The sequence below is a fragment of the Microtus oregoni genome, unplaced genomic scaffold, assembly GCF_018167655.1.
Source record: "Microtus oregoni isolate MIOR12 unplaced genomic scaffold, Mior012 000010F_ref0000083, whole genome shotgun sequence".
NCBI classification, from domain to species: domain Eukaryota; kingdom Metazoa; phylum Chordata; class Mammalia; order Rodentia; family Cricetidae; genus Microtus; species Microtus oregoni.
The window spans coordinates 33,616,211-33,640,137 of NW_024543069.1; the positions used below are offsets into that span (position 1 = coordinate 33,616,211).

The window sequence follows — 23,927 nt, forward strand, 5'->3', positions numbered from 1 at the left end:
GTCAAGTTCTCAGTCTAGACCTGAAACAGACTGGTTCATGACTTGTTCCACTGATCAAGGACAGAGTCTCAGGGTTTACAGCTATAAAACTACTTGGGCGGGGCCTCTGTGCTGTTTACTCTTCTCTCTTCGAGAATCAGCACAGTTCCATCTTCTCACTTCAGCAAATCCTTCCCAGGCCACCACGTTTACCAGCTTCACCCCACAGCTTCTTACTTCCCCCTCTTCTCCTCACATTCAGCCGAATACTTTATCATATTTGTGGTCTCCTCTGCCAGGGGAACACAAACTCTGTGAGGGCAGATGCCTTACTATTTTGTTCGCTGCTGTCTCTGCAGTATTTGGCAGTGTGTAGAAGTTCGGGAAGCATTTGTTGGGTAAGTAAGTGTCAGTAAAGGTGACACAAGGAGAGCGATGGTTCGGTGAGTTAGGGTAGCCACTGCCAAGCATGAAGCTCCATCCCTAGCACCCACAGAGTAGGAAGAGACAGTAAACTGTGCCATGGTGCTTGTGTGTGAGCACATGGACACATGCCTGTACACACACACACACACACACACACCACACACACAAAATGCAGTCATTTTAAAAGACAGTTTATAATGCAAACAAACCTCCAAAACACTTTTATTTAAAACTCTGAATAATGTAGAAAAATAGCTTTAATTACATACAGAAATAAAATTCTTTAAAATTAAGTTAGTTCATAAGGTTTGGTTTTTAGGTTCAAGTTTTAGTAGCACTATTTTAAAAGATGTCCAAAATATACATCCTTATTGTCAACACAAGAGTAAGCCACAGTTTCCCCAGGTCATTCCTGCCGTGTTGTGCGGTAGTAGACTTGACTCAGCTGTTTCCCTTGCTCTCAGGCAGAGGGCACTTAACGGTGGTAAGCAGTAGCTGCAGCTCACAGCTCATACTTTATAGTATGTGACAACCACAGTTGAGAGGACACACTTTAACACAGTGGTCAAAGCAGCCAAACCTCGTAGACTGGTTTCACAGTTTTTTTTTTTTTCAATTTGTGTCAGAACTATTTAGACAGTGATTATTTCACAATTACCATTTTGTTAGGCACACATTGTCATCCACTGTCCCTTGGCACAAAAAGTGAAACACTTTGTACCCTCCTAGGTACAGTTCTCTGATGTGACAGAGCCAAAAGAAAGCCAAGGATAGGGAGAAGAGGGAGAGAAAGGGCAAGAGTCTAAAATTTATTTGGGGCCAAGAAACACATGACAGAAGTAATGAAGTCCTTGTGTTTTGTTTGTTTGAGATAGAGCCTTGTTGTATAGCCCTGCCTGTCCTTGGATTTATTATATCCTCCTGCCTCAGCCTCCTGAACACTGGGATTAGAGGCATATGGCACCATGCCTGGCTGTGTCTGACTTTCGAGGAACGCTAGGTAGACACTGTATCTCATGTTTTCTGGAACATCATTATTAGGATGTGAATGAAGCCTAACTCAGGAAGGTTTCTCTGAGAGCCCATCGCTATGGGATCTGCACTTGTCTCTCTGTCCCCTCCCTGTAACAGAGGCAGACAGGACTTGAATGCCAACAGTAAGACTGCATTTCAGGTGTGAGTCTGAACTATTCAGACAATTGGTCAGCTAAGTTTACCACCAATGTTCCCCTGGAGATGAAAAAGAGGTCAGCATTTTATTTTTTGAAAATGCAATGCCTCTTCAACATGGACATTATAGTGTTCAAGGGCCACACAGCAAATGGCCCATCTTTAAGATCTGTTATCTGCTTTCTGTTTTTACACCCCTTTTAAAATAGTGTTCTTATCGTTATCTGACACCAAAAAAGCACCAGCAGATGAAAATTTAACTGGGAAAAAAGTTCTCTGTATTAAAATTTCAAGTCTTAGTTTGTTCTATTTGAAAATCTGAGGTGACCACGGCTACACTGAATATAATGATCAGTATTAGAAACAGCTTTGGGATTTAAGGGTCTATTCAGAAACTTAAAGCATTTAATAAATACGATTTTAGAAGTTCTGGAACACATACGTTGGCACACAGGCAGTCTGAGACAGAGGACAGCCTTAGCCAATTTGACTCTTGTTAAGAGGGGAGATAGTTCAAACTCTTTTTAACACCTCAAGATCCAAAATTTCCTTCTCTGCCTTGAAAGCTGAAATTAAAGCCCAGAAGTCACTGGTGATATAAACAGCCGGTGTCTGTTACCAATGCCTCAGTGAGAATCTCTTAACTGACAACAGAGGGGTAAAAGTTTTTCTATAAGACCAAATGGCTCAGGGTGCACTGATACGCTTTGTAATTTCAGCGGGAACACTCATGTTTAAGGAGGGAAAATACAGGGATGAACTTTAGATCGATTTCAGTTAGCTTCCTTCCAACATATGTAATCTTTGAAGGAGAAGCTAGCCAGGACTGTAGTGTGTGGGGACTATTGAGTATGTGGGATGCCCACCAGGGTAGATGGTAATAATAAATGTAGTATTTACTATATTTTTTTCAATATACTGAATTCTCATGACCAATGAAATCAATGTCTACGCAGTCTTCTCTACTACTGAAGCTCAGGGAAACAGCTGTTGGTTAAAGTTCCTCCTCTTTCTTTGGGAAAACCCAATACAGACTGATGCTTATCTCTAGGACAAAAACTAGTATTTTGTAAAAGAAGTTACCCTATGACACTGTTAAGCAGTTTGGTTCAGTGTTTTCAAAGGGATTTTATTTTCTAATTGTGTGCTTGTGTGTATGCACGGTGTGTGTGTGTGTGTGTGCGCACGCGCTCACATGCATATCTGTGGAGGCCAAACTCCAAACTCCAGGATTCCCTGGAGTTACAGGTGGTTGTGAGTGGTCTGATGTGGGTGCTGGGAGCTGAACTTAGGGCTTTTCCAGTGAGGTACCTGCTCATGACTTCTGAATCATCTCTCCAGCCCTCTTCCAGTCTTTTTAGTATGATCTGCTAGAGTGATATAAAATATATGTGTACCAGAATGTATTTCAACGGAAGAAAAAAAAACTTATAGATTATTAAAAATTTAAAAATAAGTCTCCTAATCCAAAATAAAGCTTATCACAAAGAATAAAGAGAACTGAATAAATATAAATAAACCTTAACTTCCATCCTTCCCCTCTTCCTCTGCAGGAAGGGATCCACTAAAATACTGAGACGAATGAGAAGGCTTTTGATTTGCTAAGAAACCAGAACACAACTATTGCAAATTTAGATACTGACTAATACACACCATGAAAACAATGCATTTTTCTTAACTGGCATTTTAAAAACTCCCAATGCAGTAATAATGTTATTAGTACACAGATTCTCTGAGCCTGACAGGTGCAGGGCTCCTCACAACACAGAGCCCACCAACTAGAGAACCTCATCATCTCTTCTATTTCACGATCCCTTCACCGTGTAAGTCAGCATTGGGTTTCAATTTAAAAAATGAGTTGAATATGATCCCCAAATAAACATCTATATTAATTTTTTATTAAAGAATTCACATTATTTAAAACTATTCAATAAATTAGCATGGTATACCAAAATGGCAATAAATTAGTAATTGTGTCTCCATACTCTGACCCAGGATCTGCTCGGAGTCTGACACACCAACCCAACAGCCCTGCTCTCGACATTTAACAAGAGAAGTTCAATACTGGAAAGTGACTAAACTGAGCCTTATCTTTATGTGTTGATTTTGGCCATCCTGGCACTGTCACACGGTCCATGTGTGTTGCTTTGTATCCTACAAACACAGCTACAATGTTAATCCAAAGAACAGTTTAAATGCCATCTCAACGGCAATTTCTGTGACCGAGTCGTGAAAACACACATACAGTTCCTGAGGTTTTGGGTGAAGGAAGAGCCTCCTGCAGAAAGGAAAAAAACATGGTCATTTCAGAAATTAAAGGTGATAAAACCTTTTCCTTTTGTTTTCTTTCAGTTTCGGGAGAACCAATAATAGCTGAAAAAACAAAAGACAAACAAAATACCCACCACCACCACCACTAACACCAAAAGCTCATGAACCTAAATATACAGAAAATAGAATAGAGCTTGGTTTCTAAATAAATATGTCCTAATTAATGCTACTGTCCTAGAGTGTAAACCTCCTATTTAATCAATGCACATCCCATACCCCTCGGTACTGAATATTAAACCTGCTTATTATTACTATCTATGCAACACTTCCTGGGGAAGTATTAATCTTAAGCATGGTAGTCATGAATATTTTATTTCCACTTACATTTTTAAGTTGCTATTATTATTAATACATAAAAATTACAACTCATTTGCAGATAGAATTGGACTAACACTACATTTGTGTGTGTGCTTGAGTATTCATGTACCTTATGTTGTGTATGTGTAGGCAAACAGACAGCTTTAGGCATTGGCTCTAGTCAAAAAAGGTGAAACAAACTCCATTGTCTACTGCTGCTAATCTCAAGCTTTCTGAGCTTTTCCTGCCTGCCTCCTACCTCCCCAGAGCAGCACTGGAGTGACAGATTGTTCTACTGTCTGGCTTTACATGGGCTCTGGGATTTGAACTTGGATCTTCATGTTTACAGGACAAGTGTTTTACCCACTGATTTATCTCCCCACTGTTGTGGTATAATCTTTTTGGACACTTTGAAGATTTGTCACTAGTATTGGTTTAATAAATAACTGAACAGTCAATAGCTAGGCAAAATTTTGGGGGCAGAGAGGATGCTGGGAAGAAGGGAGGAGATGCGTGAAGAAGCCAGACAGATGCTGAATGAGTCAGACACAAAAAATGGGAGAGAGGTAAAAGCCATGTAATAGAATATAGATCAATAAAAATAATATAGATTAATTTAAGTTGTAATAACTAGTTAATAATAAGTCTAAGCTATTGGCTAAACTTTCATAATTAATAAGAAGTTTCTGTGTGGTTATTTGGGAGCTGGCAAGCAGCACAGAAAAATCTGCCTATACCCGACTGTCTGGTTCTTCTATCCCTTGTTCTGAACGTGTACCTTCTATCCTTGTACTGGGTGTGTATCTACTTGGTATTACCTGTGGGCTGTGTCCAGATGAATTATTGTAAACACAGCTCTGATGGTATTACACAATTACATTCAGGCTGATGTTCTCAAACCTAGTGGATTGCCTATCACATCACAAGGGAGCTAAAAACCAGAATCCTACTCCCAGATCTGACTCACTGGGTTGGGGCACAAGTGCAGGACGCTCTGGACTCCACAACTGATTAGGTGGTTCTCATTTCCATGGACCAGTGGATAGGCATTGGTTTAGATCATTTGTAAAGTGCTTATCTTAGTTATAGGTTTAGAACTACATGGTAGGTGTCTGACTATGGTCCTACTGAACCCTCCCCCACACTCACCCCACCACCCAGTAAGCCATAACTGGCGGACTTTTCTTCTCATCGGTCCAGTTCTCAGGGGAGCATTCAAAGAGCACACCATGCTCTTTCACGGGAGTCAGAGACGACACAGAGTCTGCAGGCTCCGGACAATCTCCACCACGCAGCGCTCTCCTTCTCTGCAAGCCAACAGCAGTCATGAGTATTAACTATACTGACAGTGCTACTAGAAAATACCGGGGGCCGGGACTGTAGCTCAGGGGTGGGATTCTTTCTTAGCATGCACAGAGCCCTGACTTCAGTCCCCAGAGCAGAAAAACAAAATGGTTTCACCTAAGTCTCCAAGCATGGTGATGACAATGGCTGGCTCTGATTCTAAATGTCTACAATGGTATTACTCTTCCTGCTCACCTGCAGAAAATTCCTGTTCTTCAATTCTTGGTTTAAACATTATCTCCTAAGGTAGATTACAAGCTTTCCCCCTAGCAGAGAGCGAATATTATTTTTGCCCTTCCCTCCACCCTGTCCCGTCTCTAAAGCAGGGTCTCACTACACAGCCCTGGCTGACCTTGTGGCACTCTTACTGTCTCTTATGCTATCACGTTGGTCTTTTAAGGTTTGTATGTCTGTATATGTGCCCATGCCAGTGAGTGCCCAGAGAGACCTGCTCTCCTTCTGTTAGAAGCTGTGCTCTCCAAAGAGCCAGAAAGCCCTCTCCGTCTTTGTTCCTGTCTGCTCACAAACTGCTTGACACGATCAGGGGAACCTGTACAGTAGCCTGCACCACTTAGCCCGACTCTGATTAAATTCCTCTCGACACCCACTCTGGATGTGCTATCAGCCACTTTGTTCAGCTCCTTCGCGAACGCAAACAAACACAAGCTTGTTTTCTTTCCTAGCACCTGGAATAGTGTCGGGTGCAGCGCAGATGCCTTAACAGGTAAGGCCAGTTTCTGTCACTAAATGTGACTGAACTGGTTGATCACATTGCCAGAGCACCCACCAGAATGCTAATATAGGAAGAAAGAGCCCAAGAAACGAAAGCAGGGAGGCCTCCCTGGTCAAACACGACTCGTCCTGTTAATAATAGTTTCTGAGACCCTGAAAGCACGGAAGATGGAACTCTACTGTGGAATGGGCCCCGACACGTGATATAATCCTGCTGGATCACTTTATAGCTGAGGAAACAGGAAAGTCAGGGCTCCTTATTCCTAGCCCAGTGTTATTTTAAAGCCAAGTTTTTCACAAAATTGGTATGCTGCATACATCACACGTGCCTTCAGAGAGCTGCTCATGGACAGATGTTAGATCAGTTACAACTCCCTCTCCCTTGCTCTCCTACCTTCTTCCTTTGTTGGAAAAGATTTATTATTCATGAGTATATGTGTGCCCATGCAGTTACTGCATCATGTGTGCAGAGGCTGATGGAGTCCCAAGGGTGTCAGCTCCCTTGGAGCTGGAGTTACAGGTGGTTGTGAGTCACCTGATGTGGTGCTGGAAACCAAGCCCCAGGACTTCACAAGAGCAGTAAGCGATCGTAACTGCTGAGCCACCTATCCAGTCCTTCTTCCTTTTTGTGAGACAGGGTCTTAGGTAGCCCAGGCTAGCCTCAGACTTACTGTCAGGCTAGAGATGACTTCTGAATTTTTCATCCTCCATGGTGTTGGGATTACAAATGTGCACCACTGTATAGGTTTACTCAGAGTAGGAAATGGAACCCCGGGCATCCTGAATAGATAAGCACTGTGCCAACTGAGCTGCAGGCCTGGTCATAAAGCTCCATAACGAGAGAGCAACACCAATTTTCCAGTCACCACAAGAATCCAATTGATCTATTAAATATATATATATATATATAACTTAATATTAACTATATTTAATAAGTAGTATTAAATATTACTACTTAAGCATGGGGTGTGGGGCGGTGGTGGCATATGCCTTTTATCCCAGCACTTGGGAGACAGAGGCAGGAGGATCTCTGTGAGTTCAAAACCAACCTGGTCTACAGAGCAAGTTTCAGGATAGGCTCCAAAGCTACACAGAGAAACCTTGTCTCAAAAAACCAACCCCCCAGCAAAAAAAAGAAAGAAAGAAAGAAAAAAAAAACCCAAGAAATAAAAACAAAAACATGGGTGCAACATTGAAACATCAGATGTCAATTAATAAACATTTAAATTACAAATCTCAGATACGAGTGGCTAGCTGACACTATAAACTACCAATTTTGTACCTTGTTGTGGAAAAATCAGACCAACCATTTCCAGAGGTAAGATTACAGACCACAGAGTTCAGTGTAACTGAGGTAAATAAAACACTGATGGTCCATGTTGATTAAAAAAAAACAGAGAGTTAATATTGGCAGAAAGCTATATTTAAATATTTACCTCTTCCTTCAATGTCTGTTGGAAAATTGCACGAATAGAGAGACAACACCGATGGAAATTCTTAATTAGCTGAGCATGGACGGAACCGCCTAGCTGAGCCACCTCTTCATGGGTGGGGGTGATGAAGATGCCCTGAACTGTTTCTAAGGCGACATAGTGGAAGAGTGTATTCTCCGGTCCGGAGGTCAATCTTGAAAAGGAGAGAGAAGGAAATTTAAGTAAAGTCAGAAGAATTATTTCCACTTTCAATTTTGTATCATTCTTACAAGACTATGTGAAATAAATTAGCAATACAACCATGGACAGAAGGCTGAGCCAAATGTCTAATTCCCTGCCCTTGACTCAAGCACAGGCTAGGCTATTCTTAATTCCCTAATGGAGACAAACAGTACCAGCCATGGAAGGATAAACACTAATTCATTTGCAGTGACTTAAATTGTCTCTTTGCTAAACAGTCAATTGGCTGGGCCCTCTTTTTCCATGGTTCATAAGAATGACTGAGCTTATGTTTGGCTTAAATTTCAACAAGCCATAAAAATGGTATCAGTTTCAAGTGGGGCACATACGATATTATCTCCTACCAAACTAAACACATTGAAATTGGCGGCACTAAACTTTGTTGCATGGCAACAACATTGAGGATTAGCAGCACAGCTGAATTAGCATCCTCATCACCGTGCCAACAGTTGTGATAGCATTCCAAACTTTACCACACCCTTCTCACTTAGACTCAGTTCATCACGCTAGAGGCAGTGGGACCTGGGAGAGTGGAGCTGAAACGAGGCCGGCTAAAGTCCCATGCAACAGCCAACTTTATTCAGAGCATCAGACGGTTTATTCTCTGAGGGTTAAGCGGAGTCACGCCAGTGAAGTGTACAATCACAGGGTAAGCCGCACACAGCAGACAAGCCACATGTACCAGAACCATGTTTTCCCATAGAGGCATATGGACAGTTGTCAATAGCCAGCTGTAACGGACAACCTGAAGTAAACTCACTCCTAGCTGCTACACCTGGGAGGGGCACGAAAGCGCGTTTCAAGAAAAAGTCCATACTTTTGAAGAAACTGAGGTCACAAGATTCCGGTCTTTGTTTCTTGGCATTTTTCTCATAAGCACTCAGAATTCTCACATGACTCTATTCTTGAACCATGCTCCAAAAATATTCATTTACTGCTTTCAGTTTTTCTTTATTTTCAAAAATAATTTCTTTAACTTTATGTGCCATGTGGGTGCTGGGAATTGAACCCAGGTCCTCTATAAGAACAGCCAGTGCTCTTAACCACTGAGCTATCTCTCTAGGCACCCAGTTTTTCTTTTTTTTCCTGCCTCTTCCTCCCGTACATAATCTCAGACAGGTCAGCAGAACCTATGAATAATGTTTACATTTTTCCAAAGGAAGAAGAATTAAAGAATAATAAAAAAAGCAAGAAATAATAACAGTTCCCATGAATGTCTTCTATGTGCCACAGTGTGTGCCCGAGAGTACCTCGATTTCAGTTTCCATAATGATCATGCATGAGAGTAAATGTTATTCTGCTCTCTTAACCACTGGGAAGCAGTGTCCTGGGACAAACTGGGATAAACAAGCAAGTGGGGCTTGGCGACTTTGCAGCTTACTCTTTCTGTCCCATCTTCTCTCTACTGCTGAGCTCCAGGAGCTGGGAGGCCAAAGAAATAAAGCCAGGGAGGAAAATGGGGCCCTTGATCATGGAGGTGGGGGCAGGCTGGGATTGTGGAAACAGTGGATGTGATTGCCACTGAATAAAATGCTTGGTATAAAGGATTTAAAATCATATATTTACCAAGGTGTGTATATACAAGTGAGAGTGATTTATTTAATAGCATGCTTTTAAAATGAACTTTCCACATACTTAGAAAGTATCTCCATCCTTAGGATGGCGGCGGTGAGACACCCTCGTATGTGAATTCTACTTCGACGTGTCCTATTGCTTAAGTGCAATTAATTTTGTTTTGTCAGCTGGTCTCACACATGACATCAACATTTAATACCAGGCAGGACGATTTAGGCAGATCAGGTAGTTAGTTGCAAAATAAATGTAAAAGAAGAGCTTATACGGTTGCTCACTCAGTAAAGTGCTTGCCTTGCAAGCATGAAGACAAGAGTTCAAACCCCAGGACCCATGCAAAAACCAGGGCATGATGGTGCACATTTGCAACTTCAGCCATGGGAAGGCAAAGACAGGGGAGCCCTGGGAAACATTAGCAAGCTGGCCTAGCATGCTTAACTCCAGGCCAGTGAGAGACCTGCATTTCAAAAGACAAGCTAGGTAGCTCCTGAGGAATGACCATCAAGGTTATCCTCTAGCTTCCACTCCCCAGCATACACAAGCACATCTGTACACACACACACACACACACACACACACACACACACACAGACTGTATATAACACTTCATAAGGTAATTATACATTCCTTCTTTAGTCGGGTCTTTTTACTTCAGAATTCCTTATTCAATATGAGTTTGAGTGTTATCTGTTTGTTCAGGACCAGTTTCTAGGACCCAGAGTCTGAGAGGGAGACACACGGGGAGAAGTTAGTGGGGTGTGCTCTATGGAACTGAAGCAGAGGGTTGAGTGACAGAAGCAGGATGCAGGGACAGAGAAGCTTGAACCGTGTGCAGTTCTGACAGAGGTACCATCTACTGCCTGGGACCAGGAAGCATGGATGGCCTTTCACAGTTGTCTCGAATTTAGGCAATTTCCAGCCCTTCCTTCTCTAGACGTTCAGCATTCTGAGTGGTATGCCAGGAGCAACTATCACTTACAGGCACGGGGCTAAGCATAACCAGGCAATTACTAGAGTCTAAAATTAGTCTTTAAACTCTTATTTAAAAAGTAGACATCCTTGTTGGGTGGTGGTGGCCCATGCCTTTAATTCCAGCACTCAGGAGTCAGAGACAGGCAGATCATTATGAGTTCGAGACCAACCTGGTGTACAGAGCAAGTTCCAGGACAGGTTCCAAAGCTACAGAGAAACCCTGTCTCAAAAAACAACAAACAAACAAACAAACAAACAAGTAGACATCCAAAAAGTACATTACCTGTGGGAGAGAGGTAAAGAGCAACTTCTATATTTTGAAATACTCTTTTGGTGTTTTCATTAGGATAAGAATATGTTCATTTCCCCAAATGTGTAAATGAAACATCACAGAAATACCATAGGTATTACCTCATACTGTGAGCTATACCATAGTTATGCTTGTTGAATCATCTCTGCACTTTCTCATGGTGAAACCCCTCAAGGACCACGAGTTTAAAGTGAAAAGCTATGCTAGAAGTTTCTTACTTCATCATGTTATAGACTTCCACGTCTTTTTCTGTAAGTTCTTTTTTTGAATTTCCCAAATGAAATGGATTTGGAAGTGTCGACTTCTTCCTAGCGAGCTGGAAGAGAAGTAGGTCAGTTTGTATTTAAGAATAGGATCAAGGAGCAGAACCATTCAAAAATTTCAAAACCTTCTAAGAGTGCTATTTTCGGGATGCATTTGCTTCCATTAAAGACTTTTTATGCCAATCTGCATCTCCTGGCTTCTTTGCTAAGGAGAGTTCAAGGTCAAGTCAGGGGGCATGGTGAAAAGTCCCCACCAGTTCTATTATCAAATGTATAAGCAGTGTATTTGTCTCCCTGTTGTCTGGATGCCTCAAGGTCACAGATGTGTCTTACTCCTGGCAGCTGATTAGACCTGGGGTATATATAATTTACCCAAATCCTCATGGTCTCTGTCACCTACTCATTTTACCAACAGAGACAATAGTTATACCTAGGACACGGGCACTTCCTAATACCTTCTACTCATGGCTCCAACACACCCCATTGTTTGTGTAGAGCAGAGAGACTATCCATGCATGTGCTTGCCACAGCACTCAGGAACATGGAGCCCATTTTCAGATTCACGCTTCCTTCTGCCTTGTCTGCCATCACCTCCATCCACTTGACAGAAAGTTTGAGAACTGTCTGGGGAGCCCCCAGCATCACCGGAGTATGTGCTAAGCTCCTGGAGTGATGATGACTCTAACAACTGTTTGGGTATTTTATGGTACGTATGGAAAAGTAGGCAAAAGTCATACCGTCAAGTATGAACACCCTCTGTGTGACCTTCATGGTCACACTTCTAATGTTTGTGACATTCGGAAGTGTAGATAAAAAACCTTAGCTATTACAAACAGGCATCTCCTCCTCACTCTGATCATTTGTCCCTGTGAAATATTTTACTGACTATTTAGAGTGACAGAGAAACTGCCCCACAGCTAGGATGTTCTGTTATGAACACAGAAGAAAGGCTGATGGATGTGGACCAAGGGCTGATGCTTCTCTACCTGGAAGCACTGTGGCTTGAACGTCCTAGATGCCAAGGGCTCAAGTGGTGGCACCTGGTATTTCTTTCTCCTTTTAGTTCTAAGTCTTTGGTTTTCCAGCAATGACTAAAATACCCACCATTTCAAATAAGGACCACTCTCTAAATTAAAAAAAAAATTCTAACTTTTATGGATCACAATGCAGACACTTGGATGAACGCGCACCTTAAGCACTGCCACGCTGTCCTCCGAGCCATCGGCTTCTCTTTGCTTCCGGACTGCATCTGGGGTAGTGTGTGGGCTCAGACCAACACCTTCTCCACCTTCACCAGGCTCACATCCGCCACTGCTCCGGGAGGGACTGGGCTTCCGTGCCTTGAAGGAATAGTCACTGAAAAAGGTTCTTCTGCATGTTGGAGAGGTTGCTGTTTTGGCGGACCCCTGTAGTCTACTGAGGATAGGTGAAGTGGTCAAACTATCAGCCTTTTCACGTGATGCAGCAAGGAACCAGTCAGCACAAGACAGGCAGGGCCCCGGAGATGAGGCTAGCCGTTCCTCAATGCGGGAGTCTACTCCTTCCAGCTGATGAAGAGTTGTCCTGACCTGATCTACATAGATACAGTCTGGACCAGGATTCCCAATGGCTTTAGATGAACAGCCTCCAGCTTCTAACAGCACACACAACACATAATGGCGCTGCAAAGGAAGATGGGTACAGGTTCAGCTGCCATGGAAACACTTAATATAGCCCATATGTGCAGACTTGTACTAAAGGCATACGGGCATTTGCGAATACTAGGTGAGTACTGAAAACCTCTCTTTTTTCTTTTCTTTTCTTTCTTTTTTTTTTTTTTAACCAGCATCAAAGCTTCTTGACCTAGAATGGAAACAATCTCATATTGTTTTATTTTGATAAAGCATCAATTCACCATCAGTCAGTTCTCTTAGTCCATGGAATTTCCTAAAATAACTTCCAAATAGCCTCAATTATCACCACCATCATTTCAGACAGGGTTTATGTATAGCCCAGGCTGCTAAACTCAAACATGGAAATCCTCTTGCCTCATGGCCTTCCAAGTGCTGGGATTTTAGGGACCATCACCATACAGGGCTCAAATCTATATTGCTTCATGTATTCCAAAACAAGCCAAAAGGAAAAGCCATGATAGGAAGGGGAACAAGACATCTTCAGACCCTGCTAAAATTGCACACTGGATTTTTACTAATATTTCTTCATGAGTATTAAATAGATACAGAAGGAAGGAAATAGAGTGGCATGCAACAATTCCTTGAATATATAACTCAAGTAATAAGTAATTAACATATTCTTACTTGTAAATCAGCATGTTTGCTTGTGTATTTAAGCAAGCAGATTTTAAAAGTATAAAATGAAATTCAAGAAAGAAGTTCATAACTCACCAGTCCAACAATTAGTAAAAAATATCTCCCTTCAGGCTCCTGGAAGACCTCGGTGTCTGAGTCTGAAGGAGGCTGGAGGTGGTGCCGCGGGAAGACTTCTCTCCATACTATCAGCTGGCCAATTCTTTGCTTTGCCGCTAAAGGCAGCAGGCAGTATTGGCGACAGTACGCAGCAATCTCAACGACATCATCCTTGGGTAGATGGCTGCACACCAAATAACCCTGGGATTTAATCACGCAGAGCCAAAGCGTGGGTAACAAGAATCGATGAGCCCGCACTTGTAAGAGTTTTATAAACACTGGAACTGTGGGCTTATAAGATAACGGAGCTCTAAGGCGGGTAAGTTAAGATCTGGCAAAATCCAGTCAAACTGCAGATCAAGTTTGACAGCTTCAGGGACCCAGCAGACAGGTGACCTACACAAAGCAAGGTCACCTTGAGTGCTTGGTAAAACTGGGACTAGAAAAGGAAGTAGGGCCAAGGTTGGCACAACTGGTTCTTTTCTGTATATCCTATATCAGCTGATTTTATGGTATGTTATTTATTGTTTTTAAAGATATTTTAAAGCAAAATACTTACACTAACTCAATTCTTTCTTTTTTTCTTTTCTTTTTTTATTTGAGACAGGGTTTCCCTGTAGCTAAGCAGCTAAGGAGCCAGTCCTGGAACTTGCTCTGTAGATCATTCTGCCCTTGAACTCAGAGATCCGCCTGCCTCTGCCTCCTGACAGCTGGGATTAAAGGCATGCGCCACCACTGCCTGGTACTGATTTGATTCTTAAAACTTTACATGGAAGCAGTTACTCAAAATATAATATATGTCACTTCTGAAGAAGAGGCTAAAAAGAGCAAGAACACTACTGAAAAAGGAAATGAAGAATGCATTGCTGGAGAGCGCTCCGTGGGTAAAGGCACGGGCCACCAAGCCCGATGACCTGAGTTCAACCCTGGGAGCCCCACATGGTGGAAGGAGAGAACAACTCAGTTGTCCTTAGACCTTTACATACGCTCTGTGGCTCATGCACGCACACATACTAAATACATGAAATTTTTTAAAATTCTAAAAGAAAAGAACATACTGATGTTCTCCTTTATATATTTAATTCTTTTAAGTACTGTATGCCTTAACAGACAGTAAAACATCAATATTTACTGCATTTATAAATCTCTGCGGCCTTATTTCCAGTCCATAGTCTTGTGCCCACACACAGATGCAAAGTAGTAACATTTCTTCTGTGTGCATAAAAGTCGGAGAAAATTTACTTTAGGTCTACATATGTTAGCAGTTGAATACTGATAACTATTTCGAGCTTCAACTTACCTTGTAAAACAGAGAAGATCCCAAAATTGTGTACAGCCGTCTCATGTCACAGTAATCCTCAGACTGGGGGGAAATTCAGAGCTGATTTACAATGTATTTGTAATATGGCACTTATTTATTTATTTTTATGTAAAAGATAAAATATTAAAGCTAAACTGCAACAATTGAAGTAAAAATTACATTTGTTAGAAATCACTTTTTCTTTTTGGTGTTTCTAGACAGGATTTGACCAGGTTGGCCTTGAACTCACAGAAATTCACCTGCGTCTGCCTCCTGGGTGCTGGCATTAAAGGCACAAGCCACCACTGTCCTAGCAATGACTTGTGATGGAACCTTAGACATCCAAATGCCAGGGGACCAGGGTGAAAGCCCAGTGTGTTTCCACGGCCCCACAACATCACAGCACACATCATCGGCTCTTCCATGAGGGCTCTGAAAACAACCGCTATGACAGGAGCTCCTCTTGTCATCCACAGTACCCAATATCACCAGGAGTCACTTTTGAAAGCACAAATTGGCACAATTTATTTGTGGGCAAGTGCATGATATTTAAAAATTAATCAAAACACACACACACACACACACACACACACACACACACACACACACTATTTGAGTATCCCCTCCTCCAGGGATCTAGACGAAGGCTGAGTGAATCGAGACATTTCTGTGAAAGTCAATAGTTCATTTGGAATACAGAGATTAGAGACGAGGCCACACTCAGGAATGGAGGGATGATCAGCTAAGCCTGGTGTTGTGTCGGAGAACAGTACAGGTACTGGAACAGTGCAGCCACCAAAGCTACTGGATGCGCTGCTCAGCAGAAAGTGCAAGTTCCAGAACAAAACACCACTCCATCTGTGTTTTGCTGATCTGTTTTACTTTCCCACAGCTATATGCAATATGTATATCCGTACACGTGGGCTTCTGTGCAGAAATGGAAGGGTACAGAAAAGTCTAGAAAGATCCATTCCAAGCTCTGAGAGCAGTCACTGCTGGGATGCCAGTGGGAAAGCATGAAGAGAAACATTTGTCTTCCCTGTTGACTTTATCCTCAATGCAGAGGAAATGAAAAATCAGAAATAACTAAGTGTCTGAAACTGTGTTCCATCCATAGGAATAAGGGCACTGAACGAAGCGGGGCATGGTGGTACATGCCTGTAACACCAGAGCTTAGAAGCAGAGGCAGAGGTGGAAGATAGAAAACAGCAGTATCGGCTCCTTTGTGTCTACAACTGTCCAGACTGGACAAGGCGACTGTGAGAGTCAGCTTGTTTCCTCATATCTTGCCTTTCCCTCTCTTACTACATTATTCTGACCAACCCCAGATCCACTTCTGTAAATAACTTCAGAATGCACTCTAAGGGGCTGGAAAGACAGCTCAGAGCTTAAGAGAGTTTACTGCTCTTGTAGAGGACCCAGGTTCAGCTCTCAACCACCTGCCACTCCAGTTCCAGGGGATCCTAGTTCCTCTTCTGGCCTCTATGGGATCAAGCATGTGCACAGTACATATACATACAGTCAGGTACAAACATACACTTCAAATAAAATACTTTTTAAAAAAGTAACAGAAGAAATATTATAAAAATACATAGCCATCATGCCAGTGTTGAAAGATTTATTCTTATCTAATACAAAGCCATAAGTACTATATATCCTTAATTGTCTCACGAATGTCTACTTACAGATATATATACATACATACATATTTAGAGAGACAGGGCCTTACTATGTATCCCAGGTAGGGCTTAACTTGAGGTTCAACTGCCTGTCTCCTTGTTGCTGGGATTAAAGGTGTGCACCATCATGCCCCACTTCATTAATATTTTGAAAAAACTTGTTTGAATGAGAAGCCAAGGAAGACTATACAGTGGACTTGGTTTACACGGTTGTCTCTTCAAAGCCCCTTTCAAGGTCTTTATCCTCTTGTCTCTGCCTCTCTCCATCTTTCTGTGATTTATTTATTTGTTGAAGATTTCCCATGTTCCCAGTCTGGATTTAACTGATTGTAATTTCCCTTCTACAAATAGAGTCATGTGACATGCCCTTAATTTAATGGTGGTAGATGACATAATGCCTCCTTCAGGTATTTCATGGGTGGCTGTGTCCTTCCACAGTGTAAATAGTGCGAATGCAGCATCACATGGGACGTGGACCCCAGGCAGGTATCTTAACTGACACAGGGACATCCATACTCTACTCCCTACGCAGGGATTCTGGACCGTATAAATGGATGGGCTTCAACAGAGTACTTTATCACAGCCAAAGATACAGACGCCATGGCAACTGCCAACAATGTACTGCCTGCTGTCCTCTTGATCTCTGTGGTCACCTTGAGTGTGGTTCAGACAAGAAAGGAAACATGAATGTCTGGTTCTTCCCCGTGTCCCCAGTTTTCACAGAAATGACTTGGTTCCCTTTTTTCCAAGCATCATGAACTTACAAGCTTCAGTGCCCTGGATGCCTTCCCATGTGTTGAGTCAGCCCAGTTTCAGCCCCAGTACACACAACCTGCATCCATTCTGAAAGTTCTAGAACATTCCATGTCTCTGAGGAACTTAGCTCCTTTTGGCGAGGAGTTGCTTATATGCAGTGGCTTGAGTGTTAATGATATTAATTGTTTACTGACAACGTATCTGTTGGTCTTTTCATTGGGGAGACTGAGGAAATGGAAATTTTAAAGAGTTTAAAGTCACTCTGAGCGTTCGAAGTTAAGTTCAGACTTAGTGTTCTCAAATCATCAGACCATCTCCATCTCTGTCCTCACAAAGTCCTAGTGTTTGTCAAGTTAATCACTGTCTAACCTCATTGCACACATTGTGTAACTGATATTTCAGCTGAATAGAAAACCTTGGGGCAAGTAGACATGGCCAGTGTCAAAACAGAGGCCGAATGCTCTAAGCCCGCTTCACAGATGCTTAGAATGACTAATTATAGAGAGTTCAACATTGTACCTCTGTGGAAATCCTCCCCTTCTTACCAGTTCTTCAAAGTCGTTGGCCTCAAGGTCACTCAACGCTGTGTCCAGTTCCACCTGTGTGAACACAAGGAGGAGCACTCAGAGCTGCCTGAGGGACTGAGCAAGTATCTTTCTCGGTCGCACTACACAAGAAATATCTCTAAACGGAACATGTTATTTTTAAGCTTTGCAAATATATAACATTAACTTATTTAACGTATGTATTTTTTTTATTAAAAGTGACTGAAAATGGTGAAAAAAACTTCTGATCAACACAAAACAATTTATGAGATTAAAAAACTGTTTTGTGTTTTAAGTTCTTTTTTTTAACTTGTTAAACTAAGCAAAATGAAAATCACTATTAATGTGGTTAACTGGTTCGGGTTGCTTTTCCTGCTTCCTGTGTATTTTTGGTCAGCTGGATTCTTCTAGTCCTTCTCCTAGAAACGATGACTTGAATAAAGCATTGCCAATCGTTACTCAGATTAAAACATTACAGCAGGAGTCCCTGGGATCTGGCACAGCTTAACTTCCCCACAGAGTTATTAGACAAAAATCTTTTACATAGGATTTGGCTTCATTTCCATGGAAATTGCTGGAGCTTTTCCTTGAAGCATCTATATTTAAAAACAGAGTAAAATTATCCTGCAATGCAAAAATGTGTAAACATACAAAAAATAGTTACTTAAAAATGTAGCATACACACTATGTGTAAATAGGGATTTGCCTGCTTTTTTCTCTTGTTTTCCTTAAAGGCTCAGGCATTCTCTGCAGGGCTGAGTCCCACCTGTGTTGTATCAAGACAACAAAAGCTCCTGAGACATTAGTCATGCCTCTCAATGCTTTTCACACAGTGTGACTTATCACTCACTTGTGACCCACATTTCCCTGCACCTAGCAAATGCTTTGTATTCTCTTGTTTGGTGAGAACCCTTTACCTTGTAAAAAAAAAAAAAAAAACTGTCAGACAAAGAGGACAAACACTTGTAATTTTTTATCTTGGGCTAGTCTGTGAATTTTGCTCTACTTGGTCTCCAGGCTGATGTTAGACTAATATGACTAACTATTCCGCTAACAATACCAGTGTGCCCGAGGAAAGCATGGTGAAAAACTCTCAATCACCTGGGAAAGAAAACCAAAGGGAGACCTCATCATATACTAAACTTGGAACAAATTACTTCCAAATTAAAACCAAATACTTCCACTGAAGGCTTGCCAACTGCAAGTTGCCTCACAACTACTTTTAAATCCAAGTCTTTATGGGATTAAATTCCTTACTATTGTCATAAGAAGATACGTTGTCAATAAAAGTTACTATTCTAAGACAGCGAAAAATCTCAAAGAAAAGAAGAAAATATTCACTGAGCTTTTTGCTAAAACAAAAGCTTTGGGGATCCTGGTTTCTGGTCACACATGTAGAAAACCTGAAGTAGGTATTCAGTCCGAACAAGTCAAAAGCTGAACAGCACAAAAGGTCAACTTTTCTGTTTCTGAAAGAGGGGCGAGAATACAGCAAACTGCTGGCCTCAAGCTCTGAGACACAGACAGACAGACAGACAGACAAACATAGCCAGGTACTCATAATAGCTGCATAAAAGACTCAGGAGCTGAAACCCCCAACACAGGAGAACCTGCGCTGTACCTGGAAAGCCGCCAGAGGCTCTGTGTGGGTAATTTCCACAGCTAAAAACTCCATGGAAACCCAAGCTGCTTGGTCCCCCAAGCTTTTGTGAGTTTTCCCACCAGCAGGCTAACCAGGTTGCCACAGAAAATGCCCTCTTGTCTCTGACACTAAAAGGGAACTGGAAAGGGACCACTGCCATTCTCTAGAGCACTGGGTTTTCCTTAACAAACCCGCCCCCATGGAGAAACTAGTTAACTACAGCACAATCCCATAGGATGTGGCAGACCTGGGGGTAAACACAGTCGGCAATAGCCTTCCTCACTTCAGAAGAGGACCACAAAACCTCCTATGTTCCCACATAGGAGGGAGATGCCCAACCCTGGCTCATGCTAGCTAGCCAGCCTGTTCAAGCAAAGAGCAGAGAAGAAACCTGACAAACAATGCTAAGGACCGCAGTCCACCAACCTCCAGGCTCACTATGGGCTGAGCCCTAACCACGAGCCAAGACCACTTTCCCTCCTGACATTTCCCCACCTCCTTAACAGGGCCTCCAGCTAGTGGTCCTTCCCCATGGAGATGTCCAAATACCAAGAAAACAAATCACAAGGCACCAACCAGCGACCCTACATATTTAGGACAGAAAGTATCAGTTAAAATATGGCTAAAACTAGACAAGGTGAAGGCTCTGGAATTAACACTCAGGAAATTTAAAAGAAAATGACCAAGACACTATGTAAGAAAAGCAGACACTGAAACACACACACACACACACACACACACACACACACACACACACACAAAGAGATAGGGAGAAGAGGGCCGGCGACTCAATCCCGGAACAAAAACAGAGGTGGAGAGAGGGACCTAAGCACACCAACCCATCCTCTGACCTCTACACACCACGGCGGCAGGTCTTCCTCAATTAGTAAGTTTTTAAATATTATTTTAAAAAGAAAATGAGCCCACTCAAGGATTAGAAGGAGGCAGATGGTTCTGATTCTTATCTAGGACCCCTAAGATTACCTTGAGTTCCTGTGGAAGTGTGAGCCAACGCACTCCAGGGAGGCTGTCCAAAAGCACGGCGCTGGCGGCATCATACTGTTGTGCACTGGGGCTGGCGCTGAGATGCAACCTGTCAGGCTGAAGAGCTCGTTGAAAGAACAAGCTGAAGAAATGATCCAAGCGAGGAGTATTCTCAACCTGGCAAAAGGCGCTGAAGAAACAGGAGCTATTGTAGGTTGTTTTACTCTTTTGACTCTTTGCCTCTTTTGGGGGCCGCCACCCAGCTCCCAAATAATCACACAAGGAGAATTAATTCTTACTTATAAATGCCCACCCTTACTTAGCTTGACTTACTTCTAGCCAGCCTTTCTTAAATTATCCCATCGACCTTTTGCCTCTGGGCTTTCAATTTTTTTTTTTTATTTCTATCTTACTTTCAGTCTTATCTGGGGCTGGCTGGGTGACTGACCCTTATTTTCTCGCTCCTTGATCTCTGTCACTTCCCAGATTTCTCCTCCTATTTATTCTTCTTGCCTGCCAGCCCCGCCTATCCTTTCTCCTGCCTCGCTTTTGGCCGTTCAGCTCTATATTAGCCCAGTCAGGGGTTTTAGATAGGCACAGCAACACAGCTTCACAGAGTTAAACAAATGCAACATAAAAGAATGCAACACAGTTGGGCAATGGTGGCGCACGCCTTTTATCCCAGCACTTGGGAGGCAGAGGCAGGTAGATCTCTGTGAGTTCAAGATCAGCCTGTTCTACAAGAGCTAGTTCCAGGACAGGCTCCAAAGATACAGAAAAACCCTGTCTCAAAAAACCACACACACACACACACACACACACACACACACCACAGCACATCTTTGCATCATTAAACAAAAGATCCACAGCATAAACAAATGTAACACATCTTAAATTAATATTCCACAACAAGGAGCTGGAAATGAGAGCAGCCCATGGAGAGGTCCATTGCCTCCTGCAGTAGCTCAAGGGACGGGCTCCATTCCTGCATGGAAGCTCTCTTCCTCCCCAGTCCCTTAGCTATAGCCATTGTGGTGAGACTGGGGGAGAGTGTTAAGAAATACACTTTCTATATTTAACAACAGACACCAGGGAAGAACTGCGGCCAACCCGGGGACGGGGAGACATGCGCACAATAAAAAGGGCTGAAGCACACATTTCCTCCCTCTCCATCTTCCAATTATTTACAACTCGGAGGTCTTTCAAGTGACGGGGGATAATAGAGAGATTCTGACTCTGCAGGACAAAAGATTTGGCTTTGAATCTTACTAGACAGCTATCACAAGACCAATCAAGAGGCCTCTCTCTGAGTTTTGGTTTTCGAGTCAAAACTGGGGTTAATATGATCCAACCCACCTACAAATTACCTAGTACTCAGAACACACAACTTCCTATGGTGCTTACTACAAGTACCCAGGACACAGAAGAGAAGGAGCTAAGTTATTTTTCTTCTCAACTGAGGACATGAGCATTGAAAGGAGGGAGGGGTAGAGAGAGGGAGGGGACTGGAGGGGTTAAACAGCTGATTTTAGACATGCGAACTTAAGCCAGCATTAATCGTGACTATTCCTTGGAACAGCTCAGAAGGTGATGCAATGGCTGGCTCGTATCCTACCAAAGCGACAGGCACTAATTCATTCTCCAAGTATGTCAGGGTGTCCTTCACTCCAGTCCCTAGTCTCTTGGCTGGGAGCGCAGCAATAAAATCAACACAAAAGACAATGAACTCCAGTGGAGCACACATTCTGAGGGAATGAGGCAAGGGGATGATGGGAGTGGGCATGGGTGCTAGAACTGGTCTTTATTTTAAAGAGCAGATCGTATGGCATTGCCCAGGCTGGCCTAAGCTTGTGAGGTCACGTGCTCCTTCAGGAACACAAAGAGCTGGGGCTATAGGTGTGCAACTTGCACCCAAGTCCATTTGCTGTTTTAGAGTAAATGACTAAGATTAAAGACTGAGAAACACCATTAAGCACAATATAGCAAAGTTTGAAGTCTACTATAACTTTCAAAAGGTGATTAATAACACAGTCTCATTCCTCATTGGTTACAACCAAGTTAGTAAACGGCAAAGGCACTGTGTCTGGACGACCAGCCTTTTGCACCTTGTTCAAACAATCGTGTTGGGAGGGCTGTGCTTCCTCACAGGTTCCCGCAGTGGAGAATGTAACGAACAGAATGACTGACATGACAGGAGTCCATCCTCGATGCCCTGAGCACCGTGACAATGAAGTCTCACCACAGATCAGCAGAGGGATGCCACCGTGTTTGGAAGAATGCATAAAAACTGTCTTTCAGTTTCTATTCTGGGGTACTCTGGTGTGCAGAGCAGAGCTACCACACTTGAGACCCCCAGAAGCACTGGAACTTGCAGAAGTTCCACTGGAGAAAAATGCTTCTCACTGATTATTCTGTGCAGTTAAATGATTAACGGTTTCCTCTACTTTTCCCCTTCATGTCAATAAATATGTATGGCATTATATTATAAGGTTAAGAACAACTGGCCAAAGGGCCAAGAATAAACGATGGTTGAGTGCCTGGCCCTCGATGGGACATCTATGTCACTCCCAGGCCTTAGAATCAGAGGGAAGAAGGGAAGAGTCAGAGCATGGTGGGACACGTGCACAAAAAGACACCTGCTGGGTGCAACAGGACCATTGCAGCCATGGCTGTCTGCACCGACCTCTACAAGACTGGATTCATAGACATTTTGTCAGAGATGGGGAGCGGCCCATAAGGGACTACTGGCACGTAATGGTTTCTTCAGTGGTGTAGCCACTGAAAAGTTGCCCATGCTCCAGTAAATAATCGCTGGTTATGCTCATGCAGCAAACCTAATAACCCAGTGGGTCACAGGACACAGGAGATTGTGTGTGTGCTGGGGGGCGGGGTTGTCGGGAGGAGGGAAGGATTCAGGAGAAGAGGGGGTGACAGAGGTAATGAGCACAACTAAACTCCACTGTGCAAATGTACCAAACTGCCAAAGGATAAAAAGTGGAAAAAGAGAAGCACAAAGAATGCCTGAAATGGATAAGCATATTCATATTCATGTTTCATGTAGAATACACGAAGGAATACGTATCGCACCTTAACGTCTCACACAGCGTATCTCATTTCTACTAACTGTGCTCTGTTTGCTTATTTTGTTTTTTGAGACAAGGTCTATAACTCAGAGTGGCCTGTAAACTCCTTATGTAGCCTAGGCTTGCCTTGAACTTACAGCAATCCTCCTGCCTCAGATTCTCAAATGTCACACTACAGATGTAAGCTACCTTTACCAGATAAATGCACATCTTTAATTAAATTTTTTGACTAAAAAAAATTTTAGGTTAGTGAAATAGCAAAGAAAACACAAACATTTACTTCAAATCTTAATCTTTGTATTCTACACAGAAATATGCTATATTTGCCTCTAAAGAAATGAACAAGTATATACTGTAATATATAATAATATATTGTAATACAGAACTTATAGTAATCACAGTATCTGGGACCAGTTAGTGATCTCATGAATTTCCACATGGTACCTATTGGAATAAACTAGGGG

The 23,927-nt window shown here is 42.5% G+C and overlaps 1 protein-coding gene across 2 annotated transcripts in view; it reads right to left on the minus strand.

Annotated features, from left to right (window-relative positions):
• Positions 1-602: 602 nt before the first annotated feature.
• Intu (inturned planar cell polarity protein) overlaps positions 603-23,927 on the minus strand; it is a 56,433-nt gene continuing 33,108 nt past the window's right edge. The window contains exons 8-16 of one of the 2 annotated variants that reach the window (XM_041658899.1): positions 20,381-20,570; positions 17,755-17,808; positions 14,775-14,837; positions 13,454-13,675; positions 12,260-12,730; positions 11,025-11,122; positions 7,716-7,905; positions 5,353-5,510; positions 603-3,853 (exon numbers count right to left, since the gene is read on the minus strand). In XM_041658899.1, the coding sequence (XP_041514833.1) occupies positions 3,742-3,853; positions 5,353-5,510; positions 7,716-7,905; positions 11,025-11,122; positions 12,260-12,730; positions 13,454-13,675; positions 14,775-14,837; positions 17,755-17,808; positions 20,381-20,570 (1,558 nt within the window). In that variant the 3' untranslated portion in view covers positions 603-3,741. Of the gene's footprint in view, positions 3,854-5,352; positions 5,511-7,715; positions 7,906-11,024; positions 11,123-12,259; positions 12,731-13,453; positions 13,676-14,774; positions 14,838-17,754; positions 17,809-20,380; positions 20,586-23,927 lie in introns of both variants that reach the window. The other variant, XM_041658898.1, reaches the window with a different exon arrangement.